The sequence below is a fragment of the Mesoplodon densirostris genome, chromosome X (assembly GCF_025265405.1).
Source record: "Mesoplodon densirostris isolate mMesDen1 chromosome X, mMesDen1 primary haplotype, whole genome shotgun sequence".
In the NCBI taxonomy this organism is placed as follows: Eukaryota; Metazoa; Chordata; class Mammalia; order Artiodactyla; family Ziphiidae; genus Mesoplodon; species Mesoplodon densirostris.
Window position 1 is genome coordinate 91,367,659 of NC_082681.1, and position 21,794 is coordinate 91,389,452.

A 21,794-nucleotide genomic window follows, 5' to 3' on the forward strand; every position below is an offset into this window, starting at 1 on the left:
TCAGCTATTATACACAACTGTAGTTTTCCTGTTGTTATTTATTGTTCCATTTTATTTCTTCTGGAAATGCTGTTCCCCCAGCATAGAGTCCTTTAAACTGTTCATTTATTTCCTTGTTCAGCATTGGCCATCATAGGATCTACTGCATGTCCCTTCCATGGTCAAAACCTGAGAATGGAAGTTGGGCACATATGCTCCAGTCAGCCTTTGACTTAAGCACACGTTGGGGGGCAGAGCAGGGCCACTTGTACCTACCTTTGAAATGAGAGTGATTACAAGTTGAAGGGGCAGAGAAGGTTAGAGGTCATGAATGAAAGTTTCTGAGGTGTTTAGATGAAATATGATTGTGAATCATCAGTGCTATGGATCATGAGTTCAGGCTTTTCAGTTCTTTGTTCATTAATGGAGAAATCAGACCCTTAGTTGTAAATTGACTAAGTATTAAAGAAGTGATTTCTTGGGAATTACAGTGAAATCCATTTGTCCAAGAAAATAATTTGAGCACATTATGTATAGTGATTAGACATTTACCCTTGTCATCCTGAGTTTTCTGTAGTTAGGAAGTTTGAACAATATCGCTTAAACCTTGTAATCCTGAGTTTCTGAAACTAGGATAACTAGAGTTTTGGGAGAGAGCTTTGCACACAGTAGACATTTCAATATTTGAATTGTTTCCAGAATTACAAGTTTACAATGGAAATCTATTGCTTCTTTTCCCTTTTGTTGTGTTTTCAACCATGGATTCAAAGTATTACTGAAATGCCAGAAATGGTTGCTTTGAAAATATTTGCCTTTCACATTCTATGTTACCTCTCTTGCAGTTTGATTAAATTGTTAAAATCTGATGTGTAGCTGTAATCATATTTGGCTGCTTTACAGTGATCTCACTATCTGTAAAGTTGATAGTAACAAGCAATTGGGTGTTTTGCTATACTGTTCTCTGACTTGTTTCCTCAGTGACCGGTTACCAGATGTTTATGTGTTAATGTCAGGGATAATTCAGCTCAGATTCTTTGGAAGCCCTCTCATTTGATGTGTCATAAGGGTTGAGTTGCTAAAACTTGATGTACTTGTTGACCAGCTTGGTACAGAAACACTTTCAGATAGTGAAGGAGTGGTTCTCTCTGAGTAAAACAGCTGTAGGTTTTGTTTGGGCTGTTAACCTGAGCATTTTCAACTTCTGGTTAAAAGTTTTAGTCATTTGGCTTTAAAAATTACAGTGGTGACATGGATTAGTTCCAGAATGTGATTTTACCGAAAATTGGAATTTCTTTCAACTTCTTATTAATATATCTTTAAATGGAGATTGGTATTGTAGATTGATTCAGTTTGGATTGCTGACTGGACTAGGTGAATGTGAAAATTCTTTTTCAACTCTGAGATTCTGATTGTATGATCTTAGATATTGAAAGAAAGCAGTTTTTCCTTCTCAGTAATCTTTAAGTAGTGACTGAAAGGGACAAGGAGTAGGGAGATGCAAATTATTCTGGAATGACTTTTTAGTATAATCATTTAGATTTTAAAGATTGGTAAGTGTGAACATACTGCCATGAATTTATGTACCATCTTTAGCATAACACAAATTTTAAGTCCTTATAATTAGGTACCAAGATAATTGCTCTGGAAATACTTGGGTATATTGTATTTGGTGGCTGCTTATATTTTGGAACACATTTGGAAGATTGCTTTAATGATTACCTTATTTGCTACAGTTATTTTCTTATTTTCCTGTCTTTATAGTGAGGTGTATTTTTCCTGGTCTTCTTAATTTGTTTTTCTGGCCACACCACACAACCTGCAGGATCTTAGTTCCTTGACCAGGGATTGAACTTGGGCCCTTGGCAGTGAAAGCGTGGAGTCCTGCCTAACCACTGGACCACCAGGGAATTCCTGTCTTCTGGTCTTTGCTTTTTTTGTTTGTTTTTAAACTTCCCCTACTAATTTTCTATTACTGCATTCTGCTGATTGAATTCTTATAGGTGGAAAGAGCTTTCAGCACAGTGATTAAGAACCCAGACTCCCTGGGTTCAAGTTCCGACTCCATTGCTTATCAGCTGTGTCATCTTGTGAAAATTACTTAACCAATGTGCCACAGTTTTTAATCTGTAAAATGGTAATAATAGTGTTAACCTACCTCATAGGGTTTTTGAGAAGTTTAGCTGAGTTAATGCATATAAAGTTCATAGAACTTTAGGGAACATCAGAATCACCTAGAGGGCTAGCTAAAACACTGAGTTTCTGATTCTGTAGGTCGGGGTGGGGGTGGGGGCTAGATTTTGCATTTCCAACAAGTTCCCAAGGAGATGCTGGTGTTAATGGTCAGGGAACCAGTAGAATAGAACAGTGCTTGGCACAAAGTGTTAACTTTTTATTCAGGACTACTTTCCCAGTCCCTGAGTAAAACACTTGACTCTTCAGTGCTGATTAGTACTGCCTTCAGCTAGAAGCAGTTTTGAAATCCTTCATTGCAGTGGTTCTCAAAATGTGGTCCCCAGATCAGCATCAGCACCATCACCTGGGAACTTGTCAGAAATGCAGATTCTCAGGCTCTACCCCGGTTTTATTTTAAAAGTGTGTCTTGACTTAATTGAGGTGTCTTAGACTTTTATTAACAGCTTTATTGAGGTATAGTTCACATACCATACAATTCATCCATTTAAAGTATACAGTCGTTTTTATTTAGTACGTTCATGGTTGTACAACCATTACTACACCAATTTAGAACATTTTCGTCATCTTTAAAGGAAACCCAGTGGCCATTAATCACTCCCCTTCTCCTTTCTCACAACCAACCACTAATCTATTTTATGTCTCTATAGATTTGCTTATTTGGGGCATTTCATACAAAATGGAATCTTACCATATGTGAGAAACTTTAATGTGATTAAAATGTTTTCCTTTTATTGTTAAAAAAAATAGAAAACAAATAGGAAAACTACCCCCAAACAAATTTATGGTTTAATAAATTATCTTAAAGCACTTTTGTTACTACCACCCAAGTCAAGAAATAGAATTTTGCCTGTCACCCTAGGAGTCCCTCCATGTGCCCATCCCCATCACAGCATCCTCCCTCCCTCTGGAAAGTAACTACTGTTCTGACTTTATAGTAGTCACTTCTTTGCATTCTTTTATGGTTTTAATCATACAAGTGTGCATCCCTGGACAGTGTAATTTACTTTGTCCATTTTAAAAAACTCAATTTGTCTTTTAAGTATCTGTAGCTTCCCTTTCTTCCTTTTCTTTATACTTTGTCTATTGACGAACTCAGGCCATTTGACCTGTAGAATTTCCCAGACTAAATTTTGCTGATTGCATACTCAGTATAGTTCAATATGTTCTTCTGTCCTCTGTATTTCCTAAAAATTGATAGCTACATCCAGAGGCTTTATAAATTCAGATTCATTCCCTTTGGCGGTGGTGTGTTCATTTACATTTGTTAGGTTGTAGTGGTCTCTTGGATTTTTTTTTTTTTTGATGTTAACAGCTACTGCTGCCCAAAGCTTAGATCCATTATTAATTCATTGGGAGTTGCAAAATGGTGTTTTAACTCTCATTTTCTTTTCATGTATTGGCTGGAATAATTTATAGTTTATATAAGAAAGGCAGAATAAATGCTCAGGTTTTAAATTTTTTTCTGGCAACTTAACTAGTTCTGTCCCTTTGGACAAGTTAACCTATCAGTTGCTTCATCTGGGAAAAATACCTTATTTATGGGTTTATTGGGGTTAAATGTGAAAATATAAGGTGTTAGTATACTGTAGGTGGTTAAGTATATGATAATTTCTTTAACATACTATTTCACTTAACCCCTCTGACAGCTCAAAGATGGGCAGTCACGGTGGTGAACTGATGGCCAGTTAGCAAAGCCTGTCTGGATCCTTCAAGGCTGTGCTTAAGGAGGAATGGTATTTGTTCTTTGATCATTTGGGGGGCTAAGTCTCTGGCCAGTGATAACTGAACGCTCCACCAGAGTAGTTTTTCGCTTTGCCAAGCCTTTGGAGTCACATTCATACCCCCTGAAGGGTCTTACCCAGTTCTATGGTGGTGTGCAGTACATTGATTGCCTTGATCTCCCACCCTCCAGCTACACAGCCCCCTAGTGTTTTAGTTTGTTCAAGGTTCTCCTGTAACCTTAGTAACCCATGATGAGTCTTCCTAATGGTTATCAGTATCACCACTATTAACATACTGGAGTAGCACTTTTTTAAAATAAATTTTATTTATTTTTGGTTTTGGCTGTGTTGGGTCTTCGTTGCTGCATGCGGGCTTTTCTCTGGTTGTGGCGAGCGGGGGCTACTCTTCGTTGCGGTTCGTGGGCTTCTCATTGCGGTGACTTCTCTTGTTGTGGAGCACGGGCTCTAGGTGCGTGGGCTCAGTAGTTGTGATTCGCAGGCTCTAGAGTGCAGGCTCAGTAGTTGTGGCACATGGGCTTAGTTGCTCTGTAGCATGTGCGATCCTCCCAGACCCAAGGCTCGAACCCATGTCCCCTGCATTGGCAGGCACATTCTTAACCACTGTGCCACCAGGGAAGCCCTTGAGTAGCACTTTTAACATTTCATCTATTGTATAAAATATAGCATATGGCACATAGTAAGTCCTCAATAAACTGGAAACCATTGTTGGTTTTGTTGTTGTTATTGTTGTTAATATTATATCTTCTTTTTCCCTCTCACATCTTACTTCTCTTCAGTTCAACAAGCATTCTCTGAGTGTTTCTAAGTACAAGGAGCTAGGGACATACATTAGTATATGAGAAGAATATAAACGTGGATATATCCAGTATCATTGTTATAGATGCTTCTCTCTTTGTATCTATATCTGCTGCCATGTTTTACAGGGACTAGCTTGACTACTCCAGCTTAGAGTGCCTTGCAGTCTGTTGACCTAATCTGGAGTTCCAGTTCCCTGCTTCTCAAATTTCCTTAACTGTCTTGGTGAGGCCAGCCTTAAAAGGAAGTATAGTCTGGAGAAGTATAGATGTCACTTGAATACAACCTCTTACATAGAGCATTTTAGATTTTTGCTTTTCAAAAGTAAAGGCAGACTGCCTGCATGGGTGAATTCACATATCTACCTCTAGCAAAACAAATTACCAGTGGCATAAAAATGGTAGTCTTCTCCATGTCCAACAGAAGAGCTGGATAAGACGCTTATATTTGGTATTGTCTACATCAAACTCCTTATTTTATAGGCACAGGTTTTGGGGAAATGACTTGCCCAAGCTAACATGGCTGCTTAGGGGTGGAGTTGGCCATTGAACCCAGGTTATCTAGTTTGGTATGTTTCCACTTTGCTGTATCTTTCCTTAAAACTGAATTTATTATCTGTATTTCTAAATATGCCAGCAGGTGTCATCCATAGAAGTGCAAAATAAGTGGCCCCCTTCCTATAAGAAAGTTAACCAAAAAAATGGGGGAAATTTAAGGGAGTAGAAAGGTAAATGAGAAAGTCAGAAGTTCAAAGAAAGCTCAGTTTCTTTTGCCCTTTTGACTATGGTTATTACTTTTCAACATAAGGTCAATTTGGAGCTCTTTCATGGGACAATTCGATTTGGTTGCATGTTTTCATGCATATTTATGGATGCTGTAAATCTATAGATGTGACTAAATTTCCTGCTTGTAAAACTTTCAAATTAAAGTGATGTTTTCTAAGCTCATCTTTTTTTCCCTTCCTTTTCAACTGTTTTAAATTATAAAAGTAACGTTTGCTATTTTAAAAAAGATACAAACAAAATAAACATTTCAGTTAAAAATTAGTACTCCCCCCACAAATGATGATCTCCTTTTATATCTGTTAACAATGTGTACATATTCTTTTATAGCTTTTAACGTTTACATACTATACTTATCCATTTACGTACTATACGTATTTTTATACGTTAGAATATATGGCTGGACTCCATTCTTTTTAATGGTTGCGTTGCATCCCAAAAGCATGAATCTGCTATAATTTCATCATTCCCTGTTGTTGAGCCTTGGAAATAGAATTCATCCTGGGTCAAAGGGTGGTACCCATTTAATTTTTTGATAGGTACTGCCAAAATGACCTCCAGAAAGGCTATATAGAATTGCCATTTCCACTGAAGTGTTTGTGAGTGTCCTTTTCTCCACCTACATTTGCCAAAACAAGATACAGTTGGTCCTTTTAATTTTAACCAGTCTGTTGAGCGAGAAATCACATCTCCTCGTTTTGATTAGCATTTTTGTAGTTACTAGTAAGGATAAGCAAATGTTTATATCCTCTGCAAATTACAAGTTCCCTTTTACTTGGTTTTCAATGATTGTCTTAGTGAGTTTTGGATGTTCTTTGTATATTAGAAACATTAACCCTTTATTTTTCCTGTTGCAGATATTTTCTTTGTTTATGGTTTGGAATTTTTATGTAGTCAAATTCTTTCGTTTATGGTTACTAGGTTGCACATCTTTCTTGGGAGATCTTTTTTGGGGGTGGGGTAGGGGGAGATCTTTTATTTGCCAAGATTACAAGAATATTTCCCTGTGTTTTATCTTCTAATATTTTTTAATAGTTTTTTTTTTTAAGTTGGAATTTGGCCAAGTAGCAAACTGGGTTGGTTACTTTTTGCTCTATAGGTTTTGAGAATAATTCAGGTTGTTCATGTTTAATACTTTTAACATTTGTCTTGAACTGAAGGCATAGTATTATAGACAGTGTTTTAAGGGATCTTATTTATTATATTTCCATTTTACGTTTGTTTGAGGCCCAGATTGTCCTAAAGTCACAAAGTCAGTTTGTGTCAGGGAACTAGAGTGCCTTTGCATACTATTCTTACATTTTTAGCAAACACCTTTCAGTTATAAATGTTTTAAAGCAGCAGATTGTTCACATTGTCTGGTTTATTTAAAGAACATTGGAAATGACTATGTGCCGGGCTGTATGTAGTGGTGTTAAATTTACTCAAACAGAGCCAGTTTAGTCTATATGTTGGGACATAATCTTTTTTTCTAAAGGCTTTGTTTTAAAGCTTTCTTATCAGTGAACTAATTTGATCCTTGTAACAAACCTGCGAAGCTGGAATTGTTTTCATCATTCTGAAAGGAGTTTGCTGCTATGTTGATAATTGCTATAAATAACTTATTCTTTTAACCATGTAAAAGAATCTTTGTTCCTTCCAAATTCATTAAAAGTAGCTCAGAATAGTTGAGGTACACTTAAAATTTTTGATTCTTAAGTGGCATGGCCCAAACATTATTTAGTAGACTAACCTTTGGAGAACTATAACTAACTTGAGAGTGAGACCTGGAGCTTCCTAATCTTGTTATCAAAGTTAAGTTTATGTCCGTAATTAAGGCAAACAGTTTGGAGATTAATAAATACTTTATGTTCTTCATATGCGGATAACATGTAGAAAGGCTGGGGAAAGAAACAGCTTTTTTTGGCTCTTGATCGTGTGTGTGTGTGTGTGTGTGTGTGTGTGTGTGTGTGTGTGTGTGTGTGTGTGTGTGTGTGTGTGTGTGTGAGAGAGAGAGAGAGAGAGAGAGAGAGAGAGAGAGAGAGAGAGAGAGATACCCAGCATAAGATTGCTGCCCTTAGATTAATCTGGAGCTAAAAGAAATAAGATATAATAATGTGGCTTACTCTTTGCCAGGCACAATCCTATGAGATAGACTGTGTTGTTTATTTTACAGAGGTTACTGACTTGGAGTAACTTGTCTGAGATTATACACCTAGTAAGTGGAATTTAAGCCCAGCTTGACTCCCAGGCTTTTCCATTCTGTTGTTGTCTCTATTTCACTTTTACTTTCTTCCAGTAGTATTCCTCAGTTTCTACCTTTAAATTAAAAAAAATAATAATCCTTATGTATGGTAGCAGATAAATACTAAGTTCTCTCTTCCCGTCATACAGATATATCTTTAGTCAGATTATTTTTGTTTGTTTGTTTGTTTGCGGTACGCGGGCCTCTCACTGTTGTAGCCTCTCCCGTTGCGGAGCACAGGCTCCGGACACGCAGGCTCAGCGGCCATGGCTCACGGGCCCAGCCGATCCGTGGCATGTGGGATCCTCCCGGACCGGGGCACAAACCCGTGTCCCCTGCATCGGCAGGCAGACTCTCAACCACTGCGCCACCAGGGAAGCCCCTGTCAGAATATTTTAAGGCATTAAAACCTAGCTTTTATTTAGAAATATACTTAATCTAACCTTTTTATAAAAGGATTGTGCCTTTTCTACCTGTCTTCAGGATACAGAGCTAGAGTATTTTATCCAGGAATACAGAATTCCCCCTTACATAGAGGAGGTTTAATTTTAGAGATGCTGCATATTTCTTTATAAACCTAGGGACATGAGAGAATTGGAGCTGAATAATGCACAAGGGTTGGAATTCTGTTCCTTTGGTTTCCTGTACTGTCTTTATTGTATTTGACAGTGGCCTGTCATGTGGCTTTAAGGGAAATACCATACGCCTGTGTTTCATAAATGAAAGTGAAAACACTGTAGTGGCTAAGCACACGGTGTCTTGGAGATATTTCTGGGGGGTGATAGTTGCTAATGTTTTTCAGGTCACAGATCTCTTTAAGAAGCCAATGAAAGAAAGCTATCAACTATCTTCTCAGAAAAATACCCACATAGGTGAAAATTTTCCATAGAATTTTAGGATTTTTGTGGTGCTCCCTCAATATAGGACACAAAGAAATCTAAAGATTTCTCCATGTGTCATTAAGAGGATGTCCAAATTGCTGTTGTTTGTGCTTATATTTCCTAGTGTGTCTGTGTGTATTTTTTTTTCCCTAGACCAAAGCATTATGCCCAAAGGTGAAAGCTGGGCTAAAATTGTTTCACTTTCGCTGAAAGTGTACTCTGCTTTATGCAACTTTAATCTCTAAAAATCCAAATTTTTTTAAAAAGCAAGAAGATTATGGTTGGTGTTACATAAGGATTTATCCTATGTAGTGTGTTGATCTTGTAATTGATTGTGTTTCCAGCTTTGCTTTGACCACTAGGAAGCTGTAATTTGTGTGTTTTGTATACTGGCTTTTTGTTGCTTTTATATTACCATTGCTTCTAGTCTTCCCTTTTCTCTGATTTACACCTGACCATCTCATAGCACCTATCACAATGCCCTGCATATAGCATATTCATAACTATTTGTTGAATGAAAGATGCAGATTGAATGAGTTGTATAAATTGGTTTTCTCAGTTGAAAATGTCACTTTAAAAAAGCGTTGAAAGTGATTTGGGATTTTTAGCTTTGTTAAACATTTACTGGGTAGTCATTCATTCATTTATTAATCTACTAAGTGACAGTTCCTATGCTGGCAACAGGAATGCAAAGATAAAGAGAATCCCACTCATGCAGAACTCACTCTAGTGGGGAGACTGACATGTAAATAAAGAGAGGTGTGTTGATTGAGGGTATGTGCAGGACACAGTGGGGACACAAAGGAGAGAGTGATCAGTGTTACTCTGGGGGAGGGGATATCTGAAAAGGCTTGACAGAGGAAGTGACATGTAAGCTGAGCTCTAGGGAATATATGCAGGGAGCAGCCATTTTAGCAGAGAGAACAATCTGAGTCAAGGTATCAAAGGTCTTGAATGGTAGGGAAACTGTAAAAACTTGACATGGTTAAAGCATGTGGGGAGCCAAGAGGAATATTATGTAATGTCATGGCCCTGGTAAGAGAGGTAAGCAGGGATTAGGTCCTAGAGGTCTTGGATGCTGGTTAGGTAAGGAGTTTACACTTGATGTTGTAGGTAGATTTTGAGTTTGAGGGAGATTGCTCTGGGAGCAATGTGGAGGATGGAATAGGGGGATCTTGCAAGGTAAAGTCTTAATTTAAAATATTTCTAATTTATGAGATTTTCAAACATACACAAAAGTTTTCAAACAGTATAATGAACCCCCATGTACCTGTTACCCAGCTTCAACAGTTGTCAACACATGGCTATACTTATTTATATCCCATTCCCTCCCCCATTATTTTTAAGCATATTCCTAAATGAATCACAGATTGGCAAAGCATAATTAACAATATATAACAAAGTGGCTCTCAAGTCTGGCTGTGCAGCCAAATCACCTACACAGCTTGAAAAAAAAAGTTCCCACCTCTTATCTATTGAGTCAGATGTTTATATGGCCAGACATTTTTCGTTTTCAAAATAAGTGTCAGTTGATTTTACAAAGCTAGGGTTGAGAACTCCAGATTTAATTTTTAAGTAAATTATTTTAAAGATATTTTTAAATTAGCTTTGACTTCTGACGGATGTGTTTTCCTGAACTCACTGAATGCTGTCTGTGGCTCTTCTGAGTGAAGATCATCTATTAGATAGTGGCAGGCTTTTGTGTGGTTAAGTTGTTGACAATTCAATAGAGCATATTAGTTTAAAGGCTGATGTCTTAATTTTCCGTTAGAGGTGGGCAAGACTGAGAAGTACTTGCATCTTTGAAATTGGATGTGATGAGATAGGGAATAATCCATCATTGTTAGCATTGATCTTTTGCACCAAATCCAGCCGCAAGTAAAGATGGGGATGGGAGACAGAGCATTCTTAAAGCGTAGACTAAGATTATTCCAGAGCACCAATTTAAAATGTGTAGACAAGGAGTCTCTTCCTCTTCTCCTTAATAAGCATAACTTTCACACAGGCATTGCTGTTTTTATTTTTTTTTCTAAGGAATGCTAGGAAGGGAGGTCTCCTTGGCATGCTGCCATTTCGTCTCTGCTGGCAAAACTGATTTACAACTTTGGTGAGCCCTATTTGTTGCCTAAATTCTTTTGATGCCAGTTTCTCTCTCTAAGTAATTGGGAGTAATGACCAGAAGGATAACTCCTGGATCTGCAGCTTCCCAGGACTGTAGGGTAGAGGACGTGTAGGGGATGACTTCTCAGGCGCCATTCTCACCTCCAAAGTCAGTGTTGGAGTTTTCAGATTCTTCCTCCTCGGTATCCCTGCCCTTATTTTGAGTATACTGCAGTGCAGAAAAGCACCAAGAACAGGCATGAAAACTTATCTGAGGTATAGTGTTTTCAGGTTTTGAGGGAGAGAGAGACCCTGTCGACGTATTTCTGCAGATAATTTCCAGATTTGTCTTGGGTGAGTAAAGGCTATACCTCATTTGCTTTATTACTACATCTTACTATCAAATGTCCAATAAAATCTAGGTCAGAAGTTCTCAGGGTCATATTTTATGTGGCCAAGGACAGGGATATCGGTGTCTATAGGAGGGGTGTAGCAGGGTGGACTGTGCATAGACATTTTGTGTACTGTACAGTTGTGGAGCAAATTTGGTTTGAATCTGGGTTGTACCACTTACTGGGTATGTGGCTACTCTTGGCCTCAGTAAACCAGGAATGATCTTCATCGCCAAGGTGTTATAAGGATTAGAGATAATACATAATAGGTGGTCAGTAAATGTTATCTGTTGTTACTATGGTGATAAATGGGTTCTCAGAATATTTGGTGGGTATTAATGTAAACAATCAGAAACTAGACTGGATGGAAAGGCCTGATAATCAGGTGGTGTCCCCTTGTCCCCTTTTACAAATCAGTCAATGTGATGTCTCTGCCTCTAATCAAATGGTCAATAGCAGGCTGGGTTTCAAGTTACAGCTTGCTGTTTCCTGACATGATGGACGGTCTGGGCATTTCTCACCCGAATTTACTTTCAAGAGACTGCAGAGAGGCAAAAGGCAAATATAATTAAGTATTTTGCTTTGTAGGACGTTGGAGTTCAGTATTCTCTAAAGCATTACTTTAAAACCACCATAATGCTTTTCCATGATTTCGGTGGGAATCTTAGGCTGACTTTTTTGTTTTGTTCTTTTTGTTTTTCATTTAATTAGCCAATATTTATTGTTTCCTATAGGAGCTTAGTGCACAGCTAAGCTGTGAACAAAACAATCAAATAGGGAAAATGCCTTCACGGAGCAGCCGTTCCCATGGGTAGGCTGACTCTGATTCATCCACACTCCCGTACATGTGTGCAGCATTTCTTAACCTACCAATAATAAACCAAATCAATAAATACTGAATGCTTGCTGTGTGCCATACTTCAGGATTAACCAGCAAGAGGTATAGGAAAGAGGCTCCAAGAGCCAACAGCAGCCAATCCAAGGCATTTGTTTAGAGGATATTTTTCTTAATTTGATACATGCCCTTTGGTTCAGGGGCCACTGTTTTCTACCTTAAGAAAAATTGTACAAAAGAAAAATTCTCATTATAAATGGATGCATGATTATAGAAAATTTGGAAGGCTCTGAAGAGCATGAAGCATAAATAAAACTGTGTTATCCTGCCACCTAGAGGCAACCACTGATAATGTTGTATATTTCTTCCCTTCCCAAGGTTGGTTAGTTGGTTGGTTGGTTGGTTGGTTGGTTGGTTGGTTGGTTGGTTGGTTTTCTTCCTCATCCTGTGGCATACATTTTCTCATTAATGTCAGGAAGTGATAGGTACAGGGTACAGTGTGAGCATGTAGGAGGGACACTCAGTCAAGTTTTAAGAGATTAAGAAGAGGATTGTCCTAATTCTGGTTAGTACTATTTCTGCTGTTGAAAACCCACGTAAGTGTTCACTATGTTAAGGTGAAATAGTGAGATTCTATATAGTCCCCTACCCTCAACTTTCTTAGGGATTTTCTTTCCATTATCTCCTTTTCCTCTCCCTTACCCTCTGCCTTTCAGTGAGACCCCATAATTTTCTGCTTGTATTTACAATCAGCCTTTTCAGGAGTATTCTACACATGCCATCTATATTGCCTCACTTCCTATTGATTCCTTGACTCATTCCAGTCTGACTTCCTTTCCAACCATGCCACTGGAACTAATGCTTGTCAAGTTATCTCTAGTCCCAATTTCAATGGACATTTTTCTGGACATACCTCATTTTGACATTTGACCCAGCTGATTAGCCTTGCCATCTTGTGTCTTTCATGATGCCGTGATGAACTAGTTTTGCTTCTACCTCACCAGCCTCTCCTTTGCTGGATTCTCCTCCCATGGCTTCAAGTACTGTCTATATGCTTACAATCACAGATTTTTTTTCTCAGTGCATACTCCTTTCCTGAACTCAATTCTATAAATATTTGCATATCTATCACATGGAAGATGCTGTGCTAGATGCTGAGAGCTTAACACTGTAGGAAATCAAACCAGTTATACTAATTGATATTTGCGATGAGAGAAATAAGCAGGGTTACTATCATAAAAAAAAATAACAGACAGCTTTAGGCAGGTTGCCTTGGGAAGCCGCTTTGGGTCTTAGTTTAAAGTGAATTTCTCAAATAGAACTAGCTCTGGGAAGAATGAGAGTGTGGAGCAGAAGCATTCCAGTAGGAATAGCACCTGTAACTGTCTAGAGGCTGGAAACAATTTAGAGTGTTCCAGAAACTAAACGGAAGGACTAATGTGGTTGTGCAGAGAGGAGATTGGAGAGAGTTCCAGGAGCCAAATCATGCCAGGGCCCTCTGGCTCATGGTTAGAATTTGGAAATAATTGTAGGGAAACTGTTGAAAGGTTTTAAGCAAGGAAGTAATGTGAGCTGATTTATGTTTTAAGAAGATTACTTTTGCTGCTCTCTGGAGAATGGATTGGATGAAAGTGAGTATGGAAGTGGGAGATCCGTTATCCATATTTCACAGTTGAGAAAACAGAAGTGCACATACACTGATTTGTCCATGTTCATACAGTGAGTAAGTGATATAGCAGGGATTCTAACCTGGGTTTCCTGGTTTGGAGCCTGTGTTATAATCTGGTGCTTCTCAAACTTTAATATATGATCTTATTAAAATACAGATTGATTCTTCACGTCTGGGTGGGGCCTGAGATTTTGCGTTTTTAGTAACTCCCAGGTGATATCAGTGCTGCTGATCCTTCAACCATACTTTGAATAGTAAGGCTAGTCCACCACTGTACTCAACTGCTGTTGACCCAGATTTGGAACTATAGGTGTCCTCTGCCCTTAAGCTGATTTCAATATTGAAAGTCATTATAAATTTGATCAACCGGAGGTGGTTACTACAGAGTGAGTTACCCTTTAAAGAGTGACTTCCCTCACTGTATTCTAATTGTACCGTCTTGTCTTGATGTAAACCCTATAAAACCAAGATTCAAACTTCAAAGATAAGTGAAGTTGGGGGAGTGAAGGAGTGAAAAAAGAAATGGTTAATTAAATGGAAGTATTTAAGTGTAATGGTAATCGCTACAGATGGTGATTCATAATAATTCATTAGTTTTCTGAAAGTTGATCTTTCTAACCTGAGTTTAGGAAGAAATATTTATTATGTGTAGAGATTGCTTGGTGCACAGAGTTCTGGTCTGACCCAACAAAGGCAGTAGGCTATTTCCAGGGATTTGTTTAGAATTCACTTCTTTTTGTTAGAGACTTTTTTATGTAATGGGATTTTCATCTGTTTAACTTCTAAGCATTAGGTAGAACTCATTCTCTAGTTACTGTTCCATCATTAGTGAGATTGATAATATCTCAGCTTTTCACCCTGTGCCCCAGCTTCCTCTCTTACAATATTTTTTGTGAACAATAGGATCCAACAGTGTAGAGGAATTTGTCACAAATTTGTATTTTCATCTGTAAGCATTTATTGTTGTAAAACTAGTAAATAAAGTGAACAGCATGTTATTGAAGCATGGACTTGGGAGTCAGAAGGGCCTGGATTTAGATCTTGGCGCCAACATTCACTAACCAGGCAAGGTTCTGAATTTCTCTGAGCCTCTGTTTTCTATCTGTAAATGGGGAAAGAACTTGGCTTGCATGGTGAGGATTGTAGGAAAGAAAAATATGAGGCCCCTGAGCAGCATGTCTCAAAGTGTATTCTTTGGGATTCTTAAATTGGACTTTCAATAGATGCCACCTGCAGGAAAAATGTTTCTATGTCCTAATAAGTTTCCTTTACCCGGGATTTCTTGGAGCTGTTAGTAATGTCAGTCAGCCATGTGACTGTCCTAAAGGACGAGAAATTTGTAACATTTCCTAAATTACTGGAACCTAGTCTTCATGGAGCAAGATGCTCTAGAATGCTTTGAGAAACACCAGCCTAAGTATTATCTGGTTTGTAGTGGGCACTCAAAAAGTATTCTCCCTTCCTACTGTGAAACCAGCTTAGAAATAGAACAGGAACAAAAGAGACTTGAATTTTCTTAATTGATGTCTCACAGGCAGTGATATCTTTTTTAAACTATAGGTATTTCTTGCAACAAAATTATAGAGGCCAGGTTAACATTGTACTTGTTACGGGAACGTGTGCTTGATCATTCATTTGTTTTGGCTTGTTTTTTTTATTTGGGTGCCTATCATCTGAATCTGTTTATGAAAAGTTTGGAACCTGAACAGTGTGGAAACTGAAAAAGCCAAATGCACTTGCTCTCCCAGAACCTTGACAGCTAGAGCATAGGCATGGGACCTCAGCTTGACCAATCAGATGCTCACACTTGGGACAGTGCATCTAGAGCCACTGATGCAAATACCTGAGGCCATTTAGAAATCATACTGCTACCAGCAGTAGCTTCTAGGCATTCAGAGTCCGGTGTTGGCAGCGTAGGCACCCCCAACTAAGCTGTGTCTGTGGGAGGTCTTTGGCTGTAGTTCCAGGATGCCTCGCTTCCTTGGTTCTGTCTGTTTTCTGAATGTGGATCTCTAAGCTTTCCTGTTGATTGCGTGAGCTATCAGTTACCCTTCCAGTAAATCACATTTTTGTTTTAGTTAGCCAGAGTCTATTGTTTTCAGTCCAGACCCTTGAATGGTACAGAATAAGTCAAAATAGCTTTAGTTAAAGTGAGATACATATTTGTGTGAAGATTTGCCAGTGACTTCATCTACATTTTTTTAAACCAGTAAAATCGTGGTGAGTTGGTTATTTGCACAAGTTTTAGTCTGTGCTCTTGTTCTGGAGGATTTTTTTTTATTGTTGGGTTTCAAGAGTTCTTTATATGTTCTAGATAGTATGTATGGTTTGCAAATATTTTCTCCCAGTAGATTTTTTCTTTTGTGGTTTTTTGTTTGTTTGTTTTTGTTTTTTTTTTGCGGTACGCGGGCCTCTCACTGTTGTGGCCCCTCCCGTTGGCGGAGCACAGGCTCCAGACGAGCAGGCTTAGCGGCCATGGCTCACGGGCCTAGCCGCTCTGCGGCATGTGGGATCTTCCCGGACCGGGGCACGAACCTGTGTCCCCTGCATCGGCAGGTGGACTCTCAACCACTGTGCCACCAGGGAAGCCCCTCCCAGTAGATTTTATAGTTTTACATTTAAGTCCATCATCCTTTTTTTTTTCTTTTTTGAGATGTAATTGGCGTTTAACATTATATTAGTTTCAGGTATACAACATAATGATTCCATATTTGTATATATTGTGAAATGATCACAATAAGTCTAGTTAACACCCATCACCATAGTTACAATTTTTTTTCTTGTGATAAGAACTCTTAAGATCTGCTCTTAGCAACTTTCAAACATATAATACAGTATTAACTACAGTCATCACGCTGCACGTTATATCCGCATGACTTCTTTGTTTTATAACTGGAAGTTTGTGCCTTTTGACTACCTTCATCTGTTTCACCCACCCCACCCCCCAGCCCCTGCCTCTGGCAAACACCAATCTGTTTCCTGTATCTATAAGTTTTGTATTTTTTTTGGGGGGGGGGGTTTGTTTGTTTGAGATTCCACATATAAGTGGGATCATACAGAATTTGTCTTTTCTCTGTTTGGCTTATTTCGCTTAGCATGATGCCCTTAAGGTCCATTCATGTTATCGCAGATGACAAGATTTCCTTCTTTTTTGTAAGACTGAACAATATTACATTTTATATATCTTTAATATATATAAAAACATAAAATGTGGTGTACATTTTATCTATCTACAGCCACATTTTCTCTATTCATCCATCAGTGGACACTTAGGTTACTTCCATGTCTTAGCTATTGTAAATAATGCTGCAGTAAACATGGGAGTGCATATATCTTTTCAAGTTAGTTTTTTTCGTTACCTTTGGATAAATATCCAGAAGTGGAATTGATGGATCATATATTTAATCTTTTGAGGAACCTCCTTACTGTTTTCCATAGTGGCTGCACCAATTTACATTCCCACCAGCAGTCCACAAGAGTTCCCTTTTCTGCACATCCTGGCCACATGATCCATTTTGAGTTAATTTTTATATAAAATATGAGACTGAGGTCAGAGTTCATCTTTTTGCATATAGATGTCTACTTGGTCTGGCACCATTTGTTGATTAAAATATCCTTTGATCGTCTTGCTTTTTCACCTTTGTCAAAAATCAGTTGGGCATATTTGTGTGGGTCTATTTCTTGGTTCTCTATTCTGGTCCATTGGCATATGTGTCTATCCCTCCTCTATTACTGTGTATACAATCTTGACTACTGTAGCTCTGTGTGTGTGTGTGTGTGAGAGAGAGAGAGTCTTAAAATTGGATAGAGTGATTCCCTCTGTCTCCTTTTTCAAAATTGTTTGAGCTATTGTAGTTCCATTGTCTTTAATATGAGTCTTCTTAGTCCATGAACATAGTATATCACTTCATATTTTTAGGTCTTGATTTTCTAAATCAACATATTGTGGTTTTTATCATACAAGGCCTGTACATGCTTTGTTATATTTACGCCTAAGTATTTCAGATTTTTTTGAGCAATTATGAGTGGTGTTGTAAAGTTTTGAGTCCACATGTCCATTGCCAGTATACAGAAATATGATTGATCTGTGTATGTTTATTTTGTATCCTATAACTTTGCTGAGATCACTTGTTAGTTCTGTAGAGTTTTTTGTAGACTCCTTGGGATTTTATACTTAGATAATCCTTTGTTACCTGCAAATAAGGACAGTTTTATTTCTTCCTTTCTGATCTGTATACCTGTTACTTCCTTTTTTTACCTTATTTCAGTGGCTAGAACTTCCAACACTGTGTTGAATGAAACTGGAGAGAGCAGACCTTCTTACTTTGCTCCTAATTTTGTAGGGAGAGTATTCAGTGATTCGGGTTGTATGGTGTTGGGGCTAACTGCTACTTCCTGTAGCTGAGGCAGTGTAATAGCCCCCCACAAATGACTACAGCCACAATGATGTGACAGCCACTTGCTCGAAGTAATGGGTGTGAGGTTTTGTGAGACAAAGCAAACCTGAGAGTAAGTGTACAAGTAGCTCACTTATAGTTTCCACTACATGTATCAGATTGTTTCCAGAATCCTGTTGGCCTCATTTTAGATACTTGGAAGTTATTGGCAGAAGGCATCTTGCTTATTTTCTCTTAGATGCTGAGGTAATTTTTTTTAAAAGTAATCTGTAATCACATACCCTAAATGTGAACTTTAGAGGGGAAGCATCTTTTTTTCTTCAGGAATGATCCCTACAGCAACATTTTAGAACATATTCTGGATTTTGTACCAACTCTTTCTGAATGCCCATTGGTTGAATGGATGCCAGCCATACAGACAAATACATGTTATTTCCAAAATACTGAGCATGTTGGACTAACTCTAGACCAAAAGCTGCCTAAAATTTATACTTGTGCTTAGTCAGCTTTATATTATGCCAGCCTTCTTGGAGGAGGGACATTGACCCCCAGTGACTGCTGTATAGCAAATACATTATTAGAGGTAAAGAGCCCTGCAGTTCACCTCTTCCTCTGCACATGTGCTAGTTGCTAATGGGGGGAAACCTTTGTTTCTTCCTGTGCCTTGGCCGGAGCATCATAATGGACCTTAGTAAAGTGATTGTGTTCTGTGCTCAGGATATTTCTAGTGGGAGTTTTATATACCTCATTTTCTAATGAAAAAAAAAAAGTATTTTGTTTCCTTTGTTCTTATGACATAATATATTTTTATGGGTTAAAACAGTACAGATAAAGATATAGAAAAGCACAGGTAAAACAATCATACATAATCCTTTTGGTTAGATTGAATTAACATTTTGATGCATACCCCTTCTAAGCTGTTTTCTTTAAACATGGGTTTATACTATTTATTCTGTTTTGTAACCCTTTTATTTCACCATGAACAGCTTTGCTGTTATGTAATTGTGTGCAGTGTTTTTAACAGCTGTGTAATAGTCTGTTTTAAACCAATCCTATTTTGGATATTTGATCCTTTTCACTTCTTCACTGTTATACATGGTCATGCAGTATGGATTCTTGTGATTAAATATTTATATACATTCTTATGATTTTCTTTGGGTAAATTCCGAGAAGTGGAATTGCTGAGTTTTCCAAAAAACTGCAGGATATGGTGAATTTTTCCATCCTGAGGTGTGTTAAAACATTTTACTCTTACTTTCAAGTATGAGTTTGAGAGGTCAGGGTGGGGTCATTTTAATTTTGGCTTAAATTGGTTACAAGCTTGTGTAACTTGAATGTGGGCCAGTTTTATTTGGAGAGATTGTTTACCACTCTTTACCTCGTATCTGTGCCTCTGAGTTGGCCTGCATCATAACTCCAATTTTACTTTAAACATTTTGCATGCTCTTTGTTCTATATTGTCTATGTCCAAGCATGTAGAGCTCAAGCTTGCAGCTTTAAGTCTCACATTTTGGGGAATTTCTTTTCAGATCATAAAACAGAAAATCGAAAACATGAAAGTAGACAGGACTAAACTGAAAAAGACACCTACTGAGGCTGTAAGTATCCAAAAGTTTGCCTGTTTTTTCATTTCAGAAAAAAATCTTTGCAGTCAGTTCACTCATATTGATCTTCCAAATATATCATCACTTATATACACACAGTGCAGTAAAACAGCAACTTGTCTTGAAACAGTCAAATTTTCTTTTGAACTTCCCTTGGTTAAAAAGGTGAATAAGCTAGTGATCAGTGGAGAGTGAGCACTAAACAGTTTATAGCTATATATACCTGAAGTAGGCTGTCTGGCTGCTGCTTCTGTGCATTGAAAGCAGCATGGTATAACGGAAAGAGCAAGTACGGATTCAAATTCTGTCTGTAGTTGCAGGATCTTTCTCAATTTTGTTATCTAGAAAATTAAAGTGGTAACACCTTTCTCACTAGATTTCATGTGAGTCCAGTGTTTTAGCTTTCTTTATTACTGATTCTTAATCATACAGTTCAGCTTAACCTATATTAACCTATGTATTGGGTGGCCATGTCAGTTGATCCTATGTCAGCAGTAGAAATCCCAGCTTCTGTCCAATATTCTATTGGCCTGCTTAAACTGCATTCTGAAATTAAGACAGTATTGTATTGTTATGACACTCCCATAGACCCCGTGTGCTGTAGTTCAAGGAGCACAAGCTTTGGAATTAGACATGGGTTTGAATCTTACTAGATTTTTGTGTCTGAGAGTTAACTTGCCTGGTTTCCACAGCTGTAAAATGGGGTTGAAAATTCCTCCCTCCTTGATGTGAGGTAGCTGCTCAGCAAAGTATCTGGCACATAATTAGTTGGTTCATTTTCTAAATACAGGCCACTTGGTTTTTTAAAAACTGTAACTACCTGGCAAGTATCACCCAAGGGTATCACTATTGATATTTATTCCAGTATTGCATGGGCAGTTCTCCTGCCCTTTTCATTCAGTGTTATACTAATGAGTATGAGAAGTGCTGTCTTCCTACATCCTCTCCAGCATTGCAGATCATCTTTTACATTTTTGTTAATAGGTGGAGAAAAAATATTTCACTGTTCTGATTTGCATGCATTAATACATATATTTTCACATTTATTGGCCTTATAATAGTTGTCTGCTCATGCTGTTTTATTTTGTATTTGACATTGGAATGTCAGTTTCTTACTGAATATGCCATACATATTGAGTATATTCATTTTACATACCTGTTCATTTGCTTTTCATTTTTTTTTTTTTTTTTCTTTTTGCGGTATGCGGGCCTCTCACTGTTGTGGCCTCTCCCGTTGCGAAGCACAGGCTCCGGACGCGCAGGCCCAGCGGCCATGGCTCACGGGCCCAGCCGCTCCGCGGCATATGGGATCCTCCCAGACCGGGGCATGAACCCGTATCCCCTGCATCGGCAGGCGGACTCTCAACCACTGCGCCACCAGGGAGGCCCTCATTTTGTTTTTGATATGTTTCGGCATCTAGAATTTTCGACAGTTAACATACTCAAATTTTTTGGAAACTGAAGAGCAAAAAGAAAACTTGCCTGAAGTCATTTAACTTCCAGGATAATTCAACCTTGTAGATAATCAGAGAAATTCAATTTCTTTTTCTTTTACCTAGTAGATTGTTATAGATTTGTTCTTGGAGTCACACTTATGTACAAATTCCTGGCTTATTTCAGTTAGCATAATGCCCTCAAGTTTCATGCATATTGTCACAAATGACAAGATTTCATTCTTTTTTATGGCTGAATAGTATTCCATTGTATATACGTACCACATCTTCTTATCCATTCATCGATGGACACTTGGGTGTTTCCATATCTTGGCTATTATAAATAATGCTGCAATGAGCATGGGGGTTCATATATCCTTTCAAGTTAGTGTTTTCATTTTCTTTAGATGAATACCCAGAAGTGGAATTGCTAGATCATATGGTAGTTCTGTTTTTAATTTTTTGAGGAACCTTCTTACTGTTTTCCATAGTGACTGCACAAGAAAGATATTTATTGATCACTTTATGTATCGGCAGCTGTGCAGAGGATTTTTTCCCTAGATTTGACATCTTTATTGGAGCAAATCAGTATAAACCATGGCAATTGGTATGCAGCCATTGAACTGGCAAGTGCTTTGTTTTGCACTACCATGAGTAAGGAAAATCACACTCAGTTTGCATTTATGCAGCAGGGACAAGACGGTAAAGATACACTTTTGTCCCTGGTGCATTCTGCAGACCACAAGGTCCATAGGGATCTTGATACTC

The 21,794-nt window shown here is 38.1% G+C and overlaps 1 protein-coding gene across 10 annotated transcripts in view; it reads left to right on the forward strand.

The window, feature by feature from the left end:
• The window catches only part of HUWE1 (HECT, UBA and WWE domain containing E3 ubiquitin protein ligase 1), a 144,910-nt gene that overhangs the window by 7,668 nt on the left and 115,448 nt on the right, over positions 1-21,794 (forward strand). For all 10 annotated transcript variants that reach the window (XM_060087588.1, XM_060087594.1, XM_060087595.1 and 7 more), the window contains one exon: positions 19,519-19,587. In XM_060087588.1, the coding sequence (XP_059943571.1) occupies positions 19,543-19,587 (45 nt within the window). In that variant the 5' untranslated portion in view covers positions 19,519-19,542. The remainder of the gene's footprint in view (positions 1-19,518; positions 19,588-21,794) is intronic.